We start from the raw sequence: 22439 nt of genomic DNA on the forward strand, positions 1-22439 counted from the left end.
AACAAGATAATATCAGTATTTCAGTACTTTTGTGGTTTCTACGATGCATTGGATGTTAATTTTAATTTAAAAGGCTGAAACAAGTAATCCTGAATCTTGATTTAACCTTCTAATTGTAAAATGGACTTACTATTGGTATGTCCTGAATCACGGCCTGATATGCTGGTGTTACAAATTCAAGCTCAGCCTCAGCACTGTCTGTATTCACCACACACTCAATCAAGTAGACCCGAATATCATAGAAAGATTGCAGCAGAATCTGGCAGGGATAGCGACCAGGATATTGTGGCGTAAACTTTATAGGGAGTTCAACTGCTGTATCTTTATCTTAAAGAAAAAAAAAGTATAATTATGTAAAGTGTTCCAAAAATATTTAACACACAAACATCTGGAGAGACATATGCAGTCTGTATCAAGAGATTCTTTCTGCAGTACACACGTAACACAAGTAACTCTGGAATCACATAAGTCTTTTCATTTATACATAGTCAAAATTAATTTTGCTAGAGAGAAACTTTTGAATATATTTACGCTTCCAAATAACATTATTTTGTATAATTTTTTGTTCCGCATAGAGAAAATATATTAAAAGATTTATTTACTAATTACATTTAGAGAAGTTTGTTGCGTATGAATCTTTTTCCAGATACCATATACACAGTGACTATGACTTAAAAAATTGGTCAACAATTATCATGCAGTGATATCTGACACAGACTCAGACTTTAAAGCCAGAAGTGACCATCATGATCATCTAATCTGACACACTGCAGGCCACAGAACCTCGCCCACTCACTCCTATAATAGACCCATCACCTCTGGCTGAGTTACAGAACTCCTCAAATCATGGTTAAAAGCTTCAGGTTACAGAGAATCCACTATTTACACTTGTTTAAACCTTCAAGTGACTCGTGCCACATGCTGTAGAGGAAGGCAAAAAAACCCCCTATGGTCTCTGCCATAGGCATGCAAATGGGGTGTGCCGGGTGTGCCCAGACACACCCTAATGCAGGGGTGGGAAAATGGCTCCACTCTCCCGGCGCGGCAAGCCGCAGGGTCCGCGCTCCCGGGTCGGAGCGCCCAGCCAAGCGCAGCAAGCCGCCGACCCCTCCCCCGCCTTCCCCCCTTCCCTGGAGCCCTGTCTCCGTGCGTGCAGTGCTCTGGGGGCCGGGGCTGCACGCTCCCGCAGGGCAGTGTTTGGCTCCGAGGGGAGGCAGACACGCTCCCCACTCCCCTGGAGCCATGCCGCCGTGTGTGCAGCATTCTGAGGGGGCGGGGCTGCACGCTCCGGCGGGGCAGCATGTCTGGCTCTGCGCGGAGTAGAACATGCTGCTAGGAGCCTCATGCTAAGGGGTCCAGGTCTGGGGCCAGAGGGGTTGGCTAAGGGGTGAGGGAAGTCAGGGGACAGGGAGAAGGGTGGGTTGGATGGGGATGGGATCCCGGGGGTAGGGGTGGGAGGGGTCTCTGGAGGGCATGGAAGCAGGGGTTGGATGGGGCATGAGAGTGCCAGGGTCTGTCAGGGGCAGGGGTGGATAGGGCTCAGGGCAGTCAGGGGACAGAGAGCAAGGAGGGCCCTGGGGGCAGTTAGGGTGGGGGTCTCTGGAGGGGTGGTCAGGGGACAAGGAGCTCAAGGGGATTGGATGAGTCGGGAGTTCTGCGGGGGCTGTCAGGGGCAGGAGTATGGAGAGGGGTTGGGGCAGGCAGGGAGCAGGGGGGGTTGGATGGGTCGGGAGTTCTGGGGGTCCTGTCAGGGATCGGGGAGCAATTGGATAGGCATGGGAGTCCTGGGGGTCTGGCTGGGGGCGGGGGTGTGGATAAGGGTTGGGGCAGTCAGGGGACAAGTAAGGGATAGGGTCCTAGGGGGGCAGTCAGGGGACAAGAAGCAGGGAGGCTTAGATAGGGGGTGGGGTCCTGGGGGGAAGTTAGGGGCAGGGATCCCAGGAGGGGGTAGTCAGGGGACAAAGAGCAGGGGGGTTGGGGGTTCTGAGGCCGCAATCAGGTGGCAGGAAGTAGGAGGGAGTGGATGGGGGCAGGGCAGGGGCGGGGCTAGGGTAGGGCTCCCTGAGTGCACTACCCTATGAATGAATGAAATGTGCTGCGCACGCCTATGGTCTCTGCCAATCTGAACCAGGGGAAAATTCCTTCCCAATCCCAAATATGGTGATCAGTTAGACCATAAGCTTGGGAGCAAGACCCTCCAGCCAGACACCTGGGAAAGAATTCTCTGGAGTAACTCAGAGCCCTCCCCATCTAGTGTCCCATCAGCAGACCTTTGAGATATTTACTACTAGCAGTCACAGACCGGCTACATGCCATTGTAGTCAATTTCATCATATCATCCCCCCCATAAACTTATTAAGATCAGGGTTAAAGCCAGTCAGGACATAACTCAGTATAGAAAATAACTATAATATTGCAGATACCATTGACCCTAACACTCCCCCTACGATCTACACATCTCCCTTTCAGTGATCCAGGACAAAGGGTCAGCAACCTCCATGAACTCTGCAGAGGGCCCAGTGCAGAAAAGGAGGTGAAGACATGTGAGACAAGATAGTGGCTGTGAGCAGAAAGAGGTATGGTTATTCCCAGGAGCAGCCCCCCACAAGCCCTTCAGGGAATTCGCAAAAAGTGAATGCAGCCTGCAGCGACAATAGCTTCTCTGTGGTTCCCCTTTATGCTGAAGAACCCCACTTCATGAGGACTTTCAAGGGTAGCTACCAATGCAGAAAGGCCTACATGGAATGTAGAGCAGTGCAGAAGCACAGAACTTTCATACAGCTGGAACTGAGATCCACAGGGTTTGAGGACACCACCACCCAGTTTGTTCCACAAGGGAGGACACATCCTACCTACCTGAGCTAAGAGCTTGGAAAAGAATTGTTACAATGTTTTCCTCCTCCACTCTCCCCTCCACTGGGTTATTTTGTGGAAAGGAGGCAATCAGGCTCAATGTGTGACATTATTTTGAAATGATATTTTAATGGCAACTATTGTGTTTTAAAAATGCAATCAATCTTCATTTACAATGCTGCTCTCTTTCAGTTCTCACATTTCTGAAAATTGTACAGCAAACCAATACTTCCCTGTTGCTTTACTGCGATCCAAAAAGTTGATACTTCTTTTGTCTGTACCCTCCATTATTACATAAAAATAGCTCAAGTTCAAAGGATGAATAATACAGCATTACATTATGAGCCTTTCAACATTACTAGGCTATCAAAAAGATTATAAATTGCACCTCAGGTTCAACCTTCTCTGAAATAAATTAGCTTGTTCCCTCATAAAGACAAGATTAATGACCTGCTAATTTATGAATTATTACCCTTTTTCTGTTTTGTCACTAAGTTATTATCCCCAATGGCTATCTTCCATAAAAATGTCCCAGGTTTGTCAGTTATGCAAGTAATAAAACTCCCTTCCTTATACCTGATTCATAAATATATTTCCTGCAAATTTGACTGTAACCCGATCTGATCAGTCAATTTGTGGGAGTACATAGAGAATATCCAAACCAATATACATATCTAAATCATTAGTGATATATTTTAAGTACTTGCAGTACTTCAAGGTAAGATGGAATGTCTGTCCTCACATAGTCCAGTTATTGTCAATATACTGTAGTATATTTTGTATTAATTGGAAACTCCAAGATGTTTTGTAGTAATAAGAGGAATTTTAAAATATGTACTATAGAAGCTTATCATTGGGGTAAATGCTGCTCCCCCTGTTGTACCCCTATGGTCACTTAGAGTCCACTCCTGACTAACCAGAACAGATTCAGTTCTATTACACAGTGGGGAGAGCAGTTTATCACAGTCCTCCATAAGGTTCTATAGCCCCCATGTGCCATTGATATGTGCTGCAACAGCAACTGGGGATAAATTCCTTCCTTCATAAGCCCTGTGGAAATGCATTCTGCTGACACAGGCTCTGAGCTGGGAAGATTATTTCCTATGTTATTCTTAGTCAGGACACTCTCAAGCCCAACAATATTAGTCAGGATAAAATGTAGCAAATTATTAATTAAAATTCTTCATTTTCAATGTTAATTTAATATAAAGGTGCATGAGTAGCCAGTCACTAAACCAATGATCCCCACACTTTTTTGTCCATGTCCCCCCATTACCTGGTCTGCACCCCTTCAGGAGCCATGGTCGGGAGCAGGACCACAATTGGAAATGGGGCCAGCGTTGCCACTGGGGCCTGCAGTCAGGACCAGGAGCCAGGGGCCAGTCAGTAGCAGAGCTGTGTCTGGGAGTGGGGATGGGATCCGATCGCAGAGGCTGGGGCCGGGGATGAGGCTAAGGGACTGGTAATTTGCTTGCTTGGTATATTGTGGAACACTATCATAAACTGAAGGGAAGTCCTCTTTCTAGGCTTGCTTGTGACAGAAAAGCTTATATTGCACATCATTTAATACACTGAGTTAGCTGTTGGGTCATAGAAAAGGGTTATCAGAATTTCTACTAATTTCAACTGTGCACAAGGTATATTCACCATAATGCAAAAATTGCAAGGCTTCTAAATTTGTATGGATTCTTCCTAACATACTTCCAGGGCTTTAGTTTGTCAATCTTTGCCAGACTTCTGGCTGAGTCACACCCAGTCAGCGTGTATACTGCTGTCAACATTCTGCAGTTGTTGGTCAAGTTCAATTGCTGTGGCATGGGTTGGTAAAAACCTGGCTTTCTTTCACTCCAGGATTAACAGCAATGTTGATTTGGCGGGAGGGGCGGGGAGTATCAATTTTAGGTGAAGAGAATTCAAGACTTTGTTCCAGGAGCCAGCAAGGAGCTCAGTGGGTTACAATAAAACATCTGGCATTTCAGTTCTTAACCATTTGTAGATTACTCTAAAAACATATAGAATCAGGGGGATATACTTAACTTCAAGTTAAGGAGGGCCTTCCCAGAATTCAGCTCATTCTAGAGCAGGTTAAATGTTTGCGGGTTGAAGCTGACGACAGCCATTCCCCAAGTAGCATGGATTACAGAAGAAAGGTTGACCTGCATTGGATGAGTTATTGTTGGACAGTTTCCCCAATGTGTTACATTAGTAAGGTTCCAGCCTAATTAACCCCCATTCCCAGTGTACTGTCTTTTTTTCTGTGGGGTCCAAGACGACACCTTTACAAAGAATAGACCGGGAAATTTAGCTTACAGTTATTAAACATTATCAAACTATTAAGCCTCGGGGGTAGAGATAAAGTGTGTGGAGAAAGTAAATAAGGAAGTGTTATTTACTCCTCATAACACAAGAACTAGGGGATCATCAAATGAAATTAATAGGCAGAAGGTTTAAAACAAACAAAAGGAAGTATTTTGTCATATAATACACAGTCAACCTGTGGAACTCTTTGCCAGAGGATGTTGTGAAGGCCAAGACTATAACAGGGTTCAAAAAAGAACTAGATAAGTTCATGGAGGATAGGTCCATCAATGGCTATTAGTCAGGATGGGTGTGGATGGCATCCCTAGCCTCTGTTTGCCAGAAGCTGGGAATGGGTGACAGGGGATGGATCACTTGATGATTACTTGTTCTGTTCATTCCCTCTGAAGCACCTGGAATTGGCCACTATCGGAAGATAGGATGGACCATTGCTCTGACCCAGTATGGCCATTCTGATGTTTTAAAAAGTATTTTTGAATTTAGTACTTATGAAACGTTGCTGGAATAATCTCTACTTAGTCCCATGACAAGGATATAATAGACAAACAGGAGCAATAACAGCCTCTCTATGCTGCCACACCTATGCCACACTGTGATCTAGAGGGATCACCTCTAAAGGTAGTAGTCCCCAGGTTCAGTCAATCCCTTCTGTACTACAAACAATTGTATCAATGTGCTGTGGTTCTCTCTCCACTAGGAATTAGAAGACCATCAATTCATTTAATAAAAGAGACCAAATAGACATCAGATTCGGGGTAGGGGAGAGAGAAGAATGGGAGAGGTTTCAGTCCTGGATTCTGCAAGCTCTTACACAGTGCACACTGTGGTACAAATGGTTGTTGTGCTCAAGTATAGTAATGAACTTACTAGTGTGGGTTCAAATAATCTTAAGAACATTAGTGCCATAGTTTCAAGAGCTCAACACCCAACAGCTTACACTTATAAACCTAAAAAAGCAGTCAGATTTTCAGAAGTTGTCATTTCAATTGGAGCTGCTGGGTTCTGAGAGCTTTCGAAAAGTTGGCCACTTCATTTAGGTGCTTAAATCAGAGCTGAGTCCTTTTGAAATTCTGGTCACAATTGTATTCAGCTCTGTTGAAAATCTGATATTAGGCATAGTCCTTTGGCACAAAGCAGAATTAAGTCTCAAGTCTCTTGCACTTTTGATCTCTTATTTTCAAGTGAGAAGGGTAAAAATGAGATGGGGTAGTGGGTCAAGATGGATATTTCAAAGGAAATGTGCTTAAGAGCAATCCTTATCACATACATGAGGATTTTAGCCATGCTTTTTCTTCTTACACCTGCTACTAATCAGAGACCAACAGTCACCAGTGAGGAGCGTTCTTTCATGGCATTACCTCTGCCAATCCCTATGACAGAAGCCTACCAAGCATGGCTTCATCATGCAAAAACTTATTTTTGGAACAATCCCTCAAAAGCCATGGGGAAGTGGGTATGAGCTTTAGCATGATTTCAATCTGTAAGACAACTTCTGTTCTACAATTTCTAGGACAAGCGAAAGAAGTGAGCAACACAATCCATTAGTTCTACGCCCTTCTTAATCCTTTGAAACTGACAGTATAAAAACATTCTGGACACTTCTTTAGATGTACAGCCAGTGTCATGACATGCTGAATCTGGTACGCCATAGAACTAATTTCATGGAAATCAGCATTATTATCTAAGGGTATGTCTACACTATGAAATTAGATCGATTTAATAGAGCAGTTCAAATATAGGCTGAGCAAGTGCATAATGGTGGTAGAAATGAGCCTTTGGACTTTTACAAGCTCGCTCGCGCAGTTTACTGACTCGGTTAGACCTCAGCGAAAACAATATTCCAATTGTTATTACTGCTTGCTGTGTGCTCCACAATATCTGTGAGAGTAAGGGGGAGATGTTTATGGCGAGGTGGGAGGTTGAGGCAAATTGCCTGGCCGCTGATTACGCACAGCCAGACACCAGGGCAGTTAGAAGAGCACAGCAGGGTGCGCTGTGCATCAGAGAAGCTTTGAAAACCAGTTTCATGACTGGCCAGGCTACGGTGTGAAAGTTCTGTTTGTTTCTCCTTGATGAAAACCCGCCCCCTTGGTTCACTGTACTTCGCTGTAAGCCAACTGCCCTCCCTGCCCCCCTTTGATCTCCACTTGCAGAGGCAATACAGTCACTGTTGTTTCAAATTAATGCATTCTTTATTAATTCATCACACAAATGGGGGGATAACTGCCAAGGTAGCCCGGGAGGGGTGGGGGAGGAGGGAAGCACCAGGGGTGGGGTAGCTGTAGGGGCACCCCCTAAAATGGCAGGCAGCTCAGCATAGAAGCAGCATGTCTGGGGCTCTGACAAATGTTTTGGAAAGGAAATACTTTATCTAAACTGATTTTAAATTCTAACTGGTACTGAAACTGTTCAGATGATAACTGTGTTACTAACTTGTAATTGGAGCTTTTCAAATTAGCCTTTTCCACAACATCCATATTTGTGGTGTGTGAGCACCATACCTCAGAAACTCAAGAGCCACTTAGGTATTATAAATTCAAATGGAAGCCAGGAGCTACAGCACTGAGATAGCATACTGCAATGGTTCTCCCTAAAATTACCTTTCTATTCAGTATTTCTAATTCTGCCTACAAAGAAATTTGAAAATAAGTGGGTAGCATTCCCAATATATCCAAGAGACTAACTGGGATTTCTCCACTTACACATGAATAAACTGATTTTCTCTTTCATAAGTCATCCAACACAGATTTCCACTTTTAGGAAATGAGAAAAAAATGAATCTGCAAAGGAAAGAGCTGTGGATTGGAGAAAGTGATATTGGATTGGTAATCTCACAAACTACGTATTTGATATTGGTGGGTAGAAGTTAATAATACTTTGAAAATATGTGCAGAGTTAGAACTTCACAACAAAGTGAAAAAGTGGGTTCTCGAGTTACTGGTCCTAATAGAGTGACAAGAGAAACCAGGGGGTTGACACAAGGCCCATTAAATTTAAGAAGGAATTAATACAGAAAATAAAGTCCTCCAAATGTGTCACCAATGTCCTTATTAGAGGCTCTTAGAATAATCAGATCAAGGAAAAGAGCTCAGAACTAATACTAAAGAATGCAGTAAACACTTGAGTAGATATCAGCACTGATGGAACCAAATAAAAGTGTTGAGTCTATCATTTATTGCATTGAAACAAATGAATGTAATGCTAGTGATGATAGCTTAAAAGCAGACAATGCCAAAAGACTAGACAAATGCCAGCTAGTAATTTCTGTAGTAAACAAGGTCACAGTTTTCTTCATCTTCCACAGCTTTGGAACTTATGACTGAGGAACAGAAGTGCTCTCTGAACACACACAAAAATAAAACCTAACAACAGTTTTAGCATCAGTTTAAGATTTTTACACAAAGACAGAGAAAACTGAGTATATTAACTGTAAAAAAACATTTATCAGAAGAGAAGTGATAACACCAAATACTTTTCACAGTATTTCTACAGAAAACTTTTTAATCCATTCATTGGAAAAATAAAATAAAATCAAACCTCTTTTATTGGACATTCTTTAAAAATATAACAGCAGGCAGCCTATATTGTCAAATCTTGTCAGGAGAAGCTATAGAACTTTTTTATTAGTTTTTGATACAGCACCTAAATTAGGTATCAAGATGTAATACAATACTTTCATTTTAAGAACAATTTTTCAGTGCACTATATTTCAGTGCACAGATGCACTTCCATCTCCTGCTGGACAATTTTAATGCTGAAATCGTTCAAAACAAAACATATTACTCCTCTGTAGTTCAAAATGTAAAATGCTTTTTCTACCATTTGCCTAGTTGGGCTTTTATTTCCAATTTTATAAAAGACGCCAGACAAAGAGACAAAACATTCAATCCGATAGATGCGTGAGTAGAAGTGCAGAGGACTTGGAGCACATCTGACTTAGGTAAGCTAGTCCACCACTGTGCAGGTAGCAAATGAGATGTGTGCTATAGTGCGGGGCTATTGTGTTTTGGGGGTTATTGCACATGCTGATTGTGTTGTGTGTGGTGGTTGTATTGATTTGGGTGTAGGGATTGTAGGCTGGTGGACCTAATCACCAGCCTGGGATAAAAAATCCATGTCTGGTTCCATTTGTATTCTTTTCCCCAGAGCTCAGTTTATTCTTTAAAACACACAAAGGGAAATATGAAACCACCACCACCAAGCCTATAGTCCTGTTCTTAACTGAGACTGCGGGGCCCTCTGGCAGATATGGAGGCTGGACCTTCCCCAGCCTATTGGTGTCTATGGGGCCTGCTTGCCCTCTCGCAGCCCTCTGCTGCAGCCACAGGAGAGTGTATTCCTCATGGACTGGTGCGCTCATTTATATACTCCAGCTGGGAGTCAGACCCAGTTATTACCAGCTGTTCAGCTGGATCAGTTGATTCCCAGTACCTGCCTGCTGGGCTTCCCTCCAGCACAGGACCAACTGCTCTCCAGCCCACCTAGTTCTTAAAGGGACAGACAGCCCTATTACATGGGGTAGCACTGGGAGATTTGCATTGATTTGTGAAGGCGATGAATGAGGGCAGCATGCTATGTGTCTTTGCAGTTACTGTGTGTGCTGGTCAGAGGCCACAGAGCTAAGAGGGACACCTGGACCATAGCCTCACCACTTTTTGGCCAGGCCAAACCTGGGTGGCACTGAAAACCCATGTGTCAGGTTTCAATGTTATGCACTCAGATTTGGCCTGGCTGCATGGAGAGATGGCAGGGCCAAATCTGAGTGAGTGGCATTGAAACCCTAGTGTACCAGATCCCAACACCACTCAGGTTCCCAGCCAAAAGGTTATCCAGCCACGGCCTGGGCGCTCCCCTGCCCCAAGCTCTGTGGACTATGTGACCAATGCACACAATAAACCCCAAACACTCAAATTTGGAGGGAGTGGGTTTAGGGGATCATGGGCCAGGCTGTGGGGGTGGGGGTTGCGCCCTGGAGGGAAAGCTGAAGGTCAGGCAGAAAAAGGGGAGCAAATCTATGATCCATCCACTTTAAGTAGCACTCCACTGTCCCTGGCTGGTCATGTTGTGGGGATAGTTGTGTTGATTAGTGTCAGGAGAGGTTGTGCTAGGAGAATTGTGCTGATTTGTGAAGGTGGCAGCTGGACCAAGTAATCCACCATCTGTGCTCTCTCCCATACACTCAATGAAATGGTGGATGTGAAATCCACATTATCTGTATTGTAAGGGGGATCATTGGCTGAGTTACCTCTGATGTCACAATGGTCTTGGACTCGGTGTGACACAGATACATGCCTTACTGTAGCTGTATACCACAAGGTGTAATTGGTAAAGCCAAAATGGCTAAGAACTTAAAAACTGGATGGTAACAGACTACAAATCCCAGTGATGACTCAACCTGGTGATATTCTGAACAAAAAGAGCTCTCAATCATGCTTGTAGCTGTTTCCATCACTTCATATTGACTCAGACATTGTAGGCTTCAGTGTGACATACCAAATGATATTCTCAGAGTCTTATTATATAGAAACTACCAAACAGTATCTAACCTTACCCCGTTGCTATCCTTGCTTATTTCACATGTGACCCTGTACTTTAAATGTTGGCACCTATTCCATGGAATGCAAAAGGCTTTTGTCTGTGCTAAGAGTGCAAGTTCAAGTTCTTTGAAGGTAAGTGACTGTGTTCAAGAGAGTTTGGACCAAAATGGAATAAAAACATGCTCTGTGAAGCATTTGTTTAGTAAGCTAAAGTACCTGTGATCCATCAAATATCAAAATGTGTCCATCTCTATCTATAAAGCTTTTGTGCGCATTTCTATTTCAATTGCTCAAAGCCACTACCAGTGCCACGTTCCAGTGCCTACAGACCCCATTCCTTCCATCTGAAGGAATACCTTAGTGATTGCCCAAATACTATTAGTTCTGCATTCTGAGGACTCATTTAGTATTCAGGTTTAAGACAGCACTAGCATAGGTTCTGTAGTATCTAGGCTACTGCACAAATTGGTCTCTGGACTAACTATTCTCCTCTCAGAAACAAGCAGATTTTATTTTATTTGGGGAAAAGGGGGCGTCAGATTTCCCTAGTGAACTAGAATAGCAGCTTTGAGTTTTTGGTAATCCTAGGCAAGATTAGGCTGCCCCACCAGATGTACGGACACCAATTTCCATCTAACAGACAAGTTATGTTCTTTTTTCTACCCATGCACATTACTCATTCTAGTCTTTCTTTTTAAATTATGCACCGACTTCACCTCAACTTCACTGTGTTTTTTTAAATTCTATTATAATAAATCTCTGCACAGGATTACAGAGTTTCTACTTGTTGCCATGTTCTCTCTTTCTTTAGTCTCTCACTGCAAGGCAGATTTGTCAGACCTCAAATCATTCTTGTAACTCTTTTCATCAACCTCCTTTTTGAAGTGTGGACAACAGAACTGAACATAGTGTTCCAGTAATGGTTTCAGTAATGCCATTTACAGTGGTAATATCACCTCCTTATTTCTACTCAGTATTTCCATTTATACATCCAAGGATTGAATTTTTCTTTCTTAGCTACCACATCATACTTCAAGCTATATCAGCTGATTATTCACCATGACCATTAAGTTCCCTTCCGACATATTGCTTTACAAAATACAGACCCCCTCCTGTAAGTATGATCTATACTCTTCGATCCTAGAGATACGATCTTGCACTAGCTATATTAAAATGCATATTGTTCAAGAGATCCCAACAGACCAAGCAATCCAAGTTACGCCATAGAACTGACCCATACTTATTACTTAGTTAATTTTTGTCAACTTCAAAATTCACCAGCAATGTTTTTATATTTTCATTTAGACCACTGATGAAGATATTTAATAACACTGGGCCAAAAATCGATTACTGGGGGATGCCACTAGAAACATCTTCATTGGCTGAAGATACCTCATAATTGTGTGTGGCCACCTTTTGCTTTGCAGAGGTGCAGAGCAAAACTAGTTCCCACTAACTTGCACTGAAGTTGTTGGTGCTCTACATCTCTGAAAATTATGCCCAAATTGAGTCAAAAGCTGGGCATCCAAAAAAGGCACCCCAAAATCAGATCATTTCAGCCACAATTTATTCTCTGACCCACCCCGACCTGACTCTCATTTACATAGTGTAGGAGTTTGGGGAAAGAAGTGAGATAAGGTCACACAATAAATCTTGGGCCCTTCAGACTTGGTCCTCAACAGCTGACTGCAGGAAACCCAGATTCTCCGAGATGTCCCTACCTAGATTCCCCTTTACCTCCTCCTGTTCCTTTTAGCTGAAGTTCTGTTATGTGACTTATACTTAGAAATGCCTCAATAATTTTTTAGGGTTTTTTTGCCTAATAGATTGATCTGTAAGACCTAATCTGATATTTGGATCTAACTTGTTTTCAACAGAACTCCTAAAAAATAGGGCAGAGAGGATGAAGAGGAAGGCTTTGGTTAAATATTTTTGGTTAACTATAGGATGTTGCTCCCGGTAAGGGGTTGCACTTACCTCTCGTGAGCACACCATGGCCAGATGCATGTGCCTGCACTCTCTCTCTACCTATTTGTGGTGGTCTTCGCTGACTCAGCCTTCCGGCCAAATCACAAACCCTCTGTCAGTTTGTCCCTGCTCCGGAATAGAGCAGTCCCCCAGGGCTCCTTCGCCCTCTCAGGGCCTCTCTCGTCCCAGCTGGACCACTACAGTTCAGCCCCCTTCTCGGATGCCTCAAAGTCCAGGCCACTTCCCCCAGCAACTAATGGGGGGATTGGAGGGGACCTGGGCCCACCCACTACTCCGGGTCCCAGCCCAGGAACCTTGTAGATAGCAGCTGTCGCTGTGCCCCTTTATTTAAGTTGTGCTGCTGCTCTAATTCCCTGGGCCACTTCCCCGTGGCTCCCACATATTCTTCACTTTTAGCTCAGGGCCTTGTCCTTGTGGGGTACCAGCAGCCAGCCTGGCGCACCATCCACTCTCCTCCAGCTCTAGCAAGGAACTGAACTTGCTTTGGCCCTGCAGCTCTTCTTATACTGACCTGCTAGGCCCTGATTCACCAGCTTGGCTTAACAGTGAAATCCTTGCTGATCTTAAACACAAAAAAGAAGCTTACAAGATGTGGAAGATTAGACAAATGACCAGGGAGGAGTATAAAAATATTGCTCAGGCATGCAGGAGTGAAATCAGGAAGGCCAAATCACACTTGGAGTTGCAGCTAGCAAGAGATGTTAAGAGTAACAAGAAGGGTTTCTTCAGGTATGTTAGCAACAAGAAGAAAGTCAAGGAAAGTGTGGGCCCCTTACTGAATGAGGGAAGCAACCCAGTGACAGAGGATGTGGAAAAAGCTAATGTACTCAATGCTTTTTGCACCTCTGTCTTCACGAACAAGCTTAGCTCCCAGACTACTGCACTGGACAGCACAGCATGGGGAGGAGGTGACCAGCCCTCTGTGGAGAAAGAAGTGGTTCAGGACTATTTTGAAAAACTGGACGAGCACAAGTCCATGGGGCCAGGGGCACTGCATCTGAGGGTACTAAAGGAGTTGGCTGATGTGATTGCAGAGCCATTGGCCATTACCTTTGAAAACACATGGAAGTCCCGGATGACTGGAAAAAGGCTAATGTAGTGCCCATCTTTAAAAAAGGGAAGAAGGAGGATCTGGGGAACTACAGGCCAGTCAGCCTCACCTCAGTCCCTGGAAAAATCATGGAGCAGGTCCTCAAGGAATCAATTCTGAAGCACTTAGAGGAGAGGAAAGTGATCAGGAACAGTCAGCATGGATTCACCAAGGGCAAGTCATGCCTGACTAACCTAATTGCCTTCTATGATGAGATAACTGGGGGAAAGCAGTGGATGTGTTATTCCTTGACTTTAGCAAAGCTTTTGATATGGTCTCCCACAGTATTCTTCCCAGCAAGTTAAAGAAGTATGGGCTGGATGATTGGACTATAAGGTGGATAGAAAGCTGGCTAGATCGTCAGGCTCAACAGGTAGTGATCAACGGCTCCATGTCTAGTTGGCAGCCGGTTTCAAGCGGAGTGCCCCAAGGGTCGGTCCTGGGGACAATTTTGTTCAATATCTTCATTAATGATCTGGAGGATGGCGTGGACTGCACTCTCAGCAAGTTTGCAGATGACACTAAACTGGGAGGAGTGGTAGATACGCTGGAGGGTAGGGATAGGATGCAGAGGGACCTAGACAAATTAGACGACTGGACCAAAAAAAACCTGATGAGGTTCAACAAGGACAAGTGCAGAGTCCTGCACTTAGGACAGAAGAATCCCAGGCACTGTTACAGACTAGGGACCGAATGGCTAGGAAGCAGTTCTGCAGAAAAGGACCTAGGGGTTACAGTGGACGAGAAGCTGGAAATGAGTCAACAGTGTGCCCTTCTTGCCAAGAAGGCTAATGGCATTTTGGGCTGTATAAGTAGGGGCATTGCCAGCAGATCGAGGGATGTGATCATTCCCCTCTATTCGACATTGGTGAGGCCTCATCTGGAGTACTGTGTCCAGTTTTGGGCCCCACACTACAAGAAAGATGTGGAAAAATTGGAAAGAGTCCAGCGGAGAGCAACAAATATGATTAGGGGGCTGGAGCACATGACTTATGAGGAGAGGCTGAGGGAACTGGGATTGTTTAGTCTGCAGAATAGAAGAATGAGGGAGGATATGATAGCTGCTTTCAACTACCTGAAAGGGGGTTCCAAAGAGGATGGATCTAGACTGTTCTCAGTGGTACCTGATGAGAGAACAAGGAGTAATGGTCTCAAGTTGCAGTGGGGGAGGTTTAGGTTGGATATTAGGAAAAACTTTTTCACTAGGAGGGTGGTGAAGCACTGGAATGGGTTACCTAGGGAGGTGGTGGAATCTCCTTCCTTAGAGGTTTTTAAGGTGAGGCTTGACAAAGCCCTGGCTGGGATGATTTAGTTGGGAATTGGTCCTGCTTTGAGCAGGGGGTTGGACTAGATGGCCTCCTGAGGTCCCTTCCAACCCTGATATTCTATGATACTTCCCACACAGCTGCTCTAGGCAACTTGGAAGACCTTTCTACTGCCCTTTTCTGGGGCAGGGTGTGGCAGGGCCATAAGGCCTCCAGCAGGGGCCTCAGAGCTTAGTCCACCCCATCACACTCAGCCATACCAGAGTTTAGTCTGGCACAATTTTCTTTAAAGTACAGTTTTAAGTAAAAGCTTAAAAATTGCAAAAATGTTCTGTAATCTCAAGAAAATATAAAAATAGAGTTTTAACAAATAATATGTGAATCCTAAAACCTCGCAGATCTTCTGCAACATTTCTGCTTTGCATAATTGATCTAGAAATCCTCCATTTGATATTTATTGATTGTACCTATAATACCCAGTGAGTCCTTCATTGCCTGAAAGATAAATAACAGATTTTAAATTGTTTTTAAATGCCAGATAGTAATTCTATTCCCCCCACTCCATAATTAACATTGTATTGCTAGAGAGGAACAGCAGTATACTGATGGTAAACTATAGCTTACAGGTGCACTCTTAAAATTAGCTAAAATAATTAATTCAGTCTTGGCCCTTTAAAAATCCTACTGACCTGTAGGAAAATAATATCCTTTTTATAGGAACTCAGTGCTAGAGAATGGAATTTACCCCACAAAGCAGGAAATCTTCTTTTGCATAAGAGATATTTGAAAGAATCAGGACTGCACACATACAAATGTATCACAAATAGACCATGAAAAATTATATTTCCAATTAAAAGCAATATTCTGATATATTAAAAAGATACAAAAATATAACGTCTATACAATGTGGCTAATAGTTCAAGTTTTAAATGGTGATTCTACCCTGAAAAGTAACTCTAAAAATAGCAACTTCCCACTCAGTGGATCTATTTATGACACGTGGAGTCGAATCTATTTACGACAGCAGCCAAGATAAGTTTTTACTGCTTTTTGCATCTGCCCTGCAAGACCAACATTGCTAGGAATATACGTCAAACTCAATTCCTTCTTGTGTATATCATCAACAGAATTGTTTACTAAATTCCAGTTAGTTACATCTGTTTACCTCATTGCCCAGGTGACACTGTCAGCTTCAGTGCATCCCCACTGCCTTGTCTTGGTGTCAACAATGCCATATTTGGTTAAAAAAACAAAAAACCCTAAAGGTTCCTTAATGGTAACTGCTGGCCTTTGAGAGATGGGCCTCTGTACATTCACCCATGAAGGACTGGCATTTCTTGGAACTGAAGTCACAAAACAGTGGGATAAGAACACCGAGGTAGAGGGAAGGGTGGGCAGGAAGTGTGAATGCACAAAGGTGACTTTCAAATTAGAACAATCACCAGTAATTGTCTTTTTGTTCTTCAAGGATCCCTGTGCTTTGCCATTTGTGAGAGAGAAGTCACATTGATTATACAGTGTCCATTGAGACCACAGAATGTAAGATGTTCTTGTCAGCTTTCCAAGCCTGAACCAAAGGAAGCTGAAGACTCAGAGCACATGGTGCCAAAGGTGACCTATAATGAGAAGTGGACATCACCAGTGCCAACTGACTTCTGACAGTGGCCAATGCCAGGTGCTTCAAAGGGAATGAACAAGTAATCATCAAGTGATCCATCCCATCAGCCATTCCCAGATTCTGGCAAATAGAGGCTAGGGACTCCATCCCTGCCCATCTTGGCTAATAGCCACTGATGGACCTATCCTCCATGAACTTATCTAGTTCTTTTTGAACCCTGTTATAGTCTTGGTTCTCACAACATCATCTGGCAAAGAGTTCCACAGGTTGACTGTGCATTGTGTGAAGAAATACTTCCTTTTGTTTGTTTTAAATCTGCTGCCTACTGATTTTATTGGGTGACCCCTAGTTCTTGTGTTATGAGGAGTAAATAACACTGATGCCATTCTTATTGATGTTAATACACAAGAAGGAAAGAACCAACCTCGAATTTTACATTCTATGTTGAGTTTGCAAGGCTGGCAGTTAATATCTTTTTACTTATTAACTGAACACATTTGACATACAAATTAAGACCTAAAGACAGCGACCTATAATATTTTCAGAGAGTCACTTTTCAAAGTAGACTCACGCTTTCAATAAAGCTTTATTTGACAGGAGAGATGTGAAAGAGCCCTAACCAAGCACTTCTTAATTACCTCTGTTGTCCAATATTCTGGATAAGTAAGGCAGTAAAATGTAGCTCAATTATGAGTATAGTAATGGAAATTAAGTAATCATAAAGCTCACTTGTGATGGGTACCTAATGTGATAAAGAGACATGAGAATTAATTTGCAATCTCAGAATGTACAGCAGACCCTCGCTAGAACATGCGTCTTTGTAGCATGAATTCGGTTATAGCGTGGGACCACGCATGGATCCCAAATTTAATTACCTTCATTGGAATCCATGGTAATGCAGTCCCCGTGTTAATGCGGGACCGTGCATGAATCCAAAACCCTGCATTCTAGCAGGGGTCCGGTGTATATAGTAAGTGGAACTCTTAAGAGTAAGTAAAAGGTGATAAACATGCGGAAGTTGCTGGTTTATCATCTACAAGAAAGTTTTTTTAAAAAAAGGAAAACAACAAAATGTTAGAGCACATATACAGCACTTAGGCCATGGAACATTACCAGGAAACCAACAGGATCACTGACAATAGTGTACTGAAAAATAGATTTAAAGACCCAGGAAATTACTTTGAAATAAAAGATTGTTCTGATTAAACCCAACAGTGTGCAACAATCTGAGACAACATTTAGAAGGCATACCAAAACAAAACAAAAAGATAAGGCTGATCCCAGTTCTTGAAAAAATACGAATGCATATTTTAAAACATATACATATTTATTCAGTCAAAATACAATTATTTGAAAGTGTTATTAAAATATATAAAACTTGTGTAACAGAATGCTGTAGATAAAAATAGTTTCTACTTAACATAACTGACTGATGTGGTGAGGGTAAAAGAATTTTTTAAAATTATGAAGTATTTTCTACCCTAAGTGATAAATGTATGGCATGATGTAGCATCCTTTTTAATACTGCCAAATCATGATTTAAAATTTAATTCTTGTTTGGCTGGTTGTTCTGTATTTTATTGCAAACTATGGCAATGAAACAATAAAAATGTCTTGTATTTCTAACTAAAATTTTAGTCTATTACAGTACTTGAAAAATATTCTGACAAGGCTGATATTTTAGGCTTGGCAATTCAGTAGGTAACTCTGATGGGGTGGACTAGACCATCAGGAGCCAAGAAATTGAGGAAAAACTGCAGGCACACACACACTTGACCCAGAGGGGCACTCACAAGAAGTGAGTGCCACCCCATTGCAGTAACACATTTCTTTAAGTTAACACAGAACCAACACCCCAGTATGATGTTGAGGGCAGTGTGTTGCTGTTGAAGATATTGCTTTTTGGATCAGTTGTAAAACTGAGTCCTTCTTTTTGGATTCAATGTAAAACTGTGATCCCATGTACTTCAAATTTCAATGTGAATACTTTTTGGGGCCTCTGGAAGCTACCATAATACAAACATTAAGTGACCACATGGCCAGTTTAGATTACAAACAAGCCCAAAGACAATGTCCTCCTCTATCTATTATCTTATTTATTATTAGGGATAGCGTTAGCAGGGCCAGCTCCAGGCACCAGCTTATCAAGCAGGTGCTTGGGGCGGCCACTCTGGAGCAGGGTGGCACTTTCAAGTATTCGGCAGCGGGTCCCTCACTCCTGCTCGGAGCGAAGGACCTCCCACTGAATTGCCGCAGATCACGATCACGGCTTTTTTTTTTTTTGGCTGCTTGGGGCAGCAAAACCCCTGGAGCCAGCCCTGAGCATTAGGGTACCTTCCAAATCAGGATCAGGATCCTATTAGGCTAGGCGTTGTACAAACACAGTAAGAGAGACTGTCCCTACCAGAAGACCTTAAAATACGAAAACGCAAAAACCAGTGAAGAGTGGGGAAATGATATAAACACACAAGCATTGTGATTAGAATGGCAACATGAACTCATTTTGTTATTTCCATGTTGTTTCCCCTGCCCCTTTTTTTCCCTCCCCACCATCCTTAAAGACAGCCAAAACACAATACGTGAGGGAGAAGGATATAGACAAATATTACAACAGTTGCTAAAATAATCTTTTGCTCCCTCCGCTGGGACAAAAAGATGATCTCCTTTCAGGCAAGAGCTCTATTTATGATGACAATTACTCTACTAACTGTGACAGTGGTACACCAAGTGCCAGCTCTGGCCAAGGTTGAAGGCATTAGCTAAGAACTGACAAGCTCATAGCTGGAAACCAAGCCAGCTTACCTATATGTTAGATTTATTCAAAACAGGTATTAGTCTGATAAGAATGTATTTAGTGTTTAGACTCTGTGAAATGCTTTTTAAATTGCATTAATCTCACTTGTAATGTCTGTATTCCATGCTATAAGGAATATGTAAATTTTGCTTTGTAACTTTAAAAATGTTTGCTGTAAACTTGTGAACCCAGGTAGGGAATCATCTCTCCCACTCTCCTCCCTCCCCCATCCCCCATTAAAGACATCTATCAAGATTAAACGGCCATTAGGGAAAATCATAATACAAAGGATTAGTGAATGGCCTTATCACATCTTGGAAATGCTATGTGTAAAGGAGCCCATCTCAAACACTGAAAGGCCAAATGTAGAAAATAAAACAGGTCACAAGAAAATTTTTCATCTCTTTGCTGTTTGAATTCTCACAGGGCCAGAGACAATAAACTAAGGCAGCGATCCTGAGGGGCTATCCCGGGTCCGCCCTGAAAGACATTTTAGATTGACAGATTACTACACCTCTGTCTTTAGGAATCATAGATGGTAACTCATTTGTGTGTATATGCTAGTTTGCTTGAACCTGTAAATAACAAGTATTTCTTTTTCCTAGGGATGGTGTCCCTAGCCTCTGTTTGCCGGAAGCTGGGAATGAGACATGTTGTCAGAGAACTATTTCCTCTATTTCTCTTCCTTCAAGTACATACTTAAAACCATTTTTCCAGATGTCCAAGAGATTGACTTCTCTACAAATACATTTTTGGGGTTTTGTGGTACTAACTGATCCCTTTGAGAACTCCTCCTTCCCCCATACATCTCTCCAAAGCAGGTTCTTGTCCACCCCTTTTCTCAGCAACAAATAAAAAACAGAAAAATAACATCTTTCTTGACTTGATATATTTTTTCCAAAGCAGTTTAACACAGGTTAGTAATGTCACATAATTAACATTTTAAAACTTTGATGTATGTGCATCCACAGGTGGTTAAACTGTAAAAGTCACGTCTGAGAAGTTGCTAAGCAACAGTGACCTGCTTAGGATCACTGGCCAGACAATGACATTTTGTTATGTGGATAAAATACTGGTAATATTGTGTCTTTGTCAGAGCTGTGGGGGTGGATTTCTGAAGTTCTCTCTCCTAGACTATTTCTTTGCATATCACCTACATTAATCTCTCTGAACAAAGTCATTTGTAACTTTTCTAATTCACCTCCAGATGTTTCTCATTACTGCAAACACAAACACTTACTTTTAACTTGACAACAAATAGTATGTAAACAGAGAGAGATCTTATGCTTAAATAGCAAATAGCTTAAATAGCAGCTTCTTTCAACCTTTATACCTCCTGGTTGTGTTAGCCATCTGGCTGCTCACCAGGCTGGTTTCTCCTCTCCTAGAGGACAGATGAATGCAATAACTTCTCCCAGCTTCCTGAAAGTGTGATCTGATCTGATGCACCCTGAAATACCTTCCATGTGGCTAATCACAACAATACATATTTCATGTTTATTTCTTTCAGATGCTTCCTCTTCACATTTTTTTTTCTTTCTACTTGAAGCTGGACCAAATGGTCCATGTTAGTGCAGTTCCCAGACCTCTTTCAACTTCCAATCTCTCCTGCCCCTGAACTGTCTCCAGACTCTTTTGCCTTTGGAACTGTGCATTTGTAGAACTATTTTTCTTTACAGCTCTTTCCTGGCAGTTGTCTCAGAGTCAGGAGAGTCCATCATTCTCTGGCTAGTCTTCAAATGGATGTATAAGGACATCTGACAGCCAATGTCCAAAGAAGGCTTCTGGCAGGTAAATTACATTGAAGCTATTGCTCCAGCTGCAATGCTCAACACCCCTGCTGTATCTGGAACAGACTTGTATGTAAGAACCTGCAGGGGACCTGGGTCACTGACACCTCCATATCATCATAGGAGGCTTAGGCTGGGCTCCTAGGGGAGGACTCTGTGAGGCTGGGCCCAGAAGGAAGTACTGCCAAGCAGGACCTGCATAGCAACTCCTCACAGCCCACTGATTGACTGGCACTGGTATGTAAGCCAGGAAGCCATGACAGGAAGTTGGCTGAACAACAATACAGACTGCTTGCCTGTCTTGCTTCAGACGCTGTGTGCATGAGAGATCCCAGACTCTGGCTTCTGACCCTGCTTGCTTCCTGACACCTGGCCCCTGGTTTGCCCTCTGGCCTGTCTTGAACTCTGATCCTCTGGTACCCGACTAGGCCTGACACCTGACTCCTGCTCTGACCATTAGGTTTAACTGCTCACGCCCTAGTCGTGACATTGTATCTATTTGGCAATATAGTTTCAATGGTGAAATTCATATTTTCCAAGCTCTCTACCCTCTTCATACATGTTGTGAGTTCACTTGAAATCCTCTCCCTACATAGTAAGACTGCTGCAAGCAGAAGGCCAGATGGAAGCTTTGGGTCAGTGTCAAGATTATTTTTTTGGTCCAAAGCTTAAGCTACACCTCAAGAGTCTGCTTCACAAAGGCCTCTCCTCCAGACCTTTCCTGTACCTCCCTCACTCTCAGCCTAATTAAGCTAGGTGGATGAGCAACACAATGGCAAATGAAATGATATGTTGATAATTGCCAAGTAGTGCACATTGGAAGGCATTATTTGAACTATCCATAAACCTTTCTGGGTTCTAAATTAACTGCATCAATTTAGGAAAAATAAAATAAAAACAACAGGCGCAGCCCAGTGCAGATCTCTGCTCAATGTGAGGAAGCGATCAAAACAAATAACCAAATATTAAAAATGCATATGGAATAGGAGGGAAAATGTAGAAAATTTTATAATGCTATTATGTGAATCTAGGGTACAGCCTCATATGGAATACTGTGTGCAGTTCTGGTCATCCTGCCTCAAAATTAATATTACAGGATTAGAAGGTTGTCAGAGGAAGGGATGAGAATGATTAGCAGGATGGAAAACTTCTCAAAGAGAGATTGAAAGGATTAGGATTATTTA

The 22439-nt window shown here is 42.7% G+C and overlaps 1 protein-coding gene and 1 long non-coding RNA gene across 6 annotated transcripts in view; one reads left to right on the plus strand and one right to left on the minus strand.

The window, feature by feature from the left end:
- Positions 1-22439, minus strand: part of CFAP47 (cilia and flagella associated protein 47) — a 642607-nt gene that overhangs the window by 306143 nt on the left and 314025 nt on the right. For all 5 annotated transcript variants that reach the window (XM_039536653.1, XM_039536643.1, XM_039536662.1 and 2 more), the window contains one exon: positions 131-327. In XM_039536653.1, coding sequence (XP_039392587.1) covers positions 131-327 — 197 coding nt within the window. The remainder of the gene's footprint in view (positions 1-130; positions 328-22439) is intronic.
- On the plus strand, positions 10476-20339 carry LOC120404357. Its single transcript, XR_005597957.1, has 2 exons — positions 10476-10841; positions 20071-20339. It is a non-coding gene; the product is annotated as an uncharacterized LOC120404357 (long non-coding RNA).

The sequence above is a fragment of the Mauremys reevesii genome, linkage group 1 (assembly GCF_016161935.1).
Source record: "Mauremys reevesii isolate NIE-2019 linkage group 1, ASM1616193v1, whole genome shotgun sequence".
Classification (NCBI taxonomy): Eukaryota; Metazoa; Chordata; order Testudines; family Geoemydidae; genus Mauremys; species Mauremys reevesii.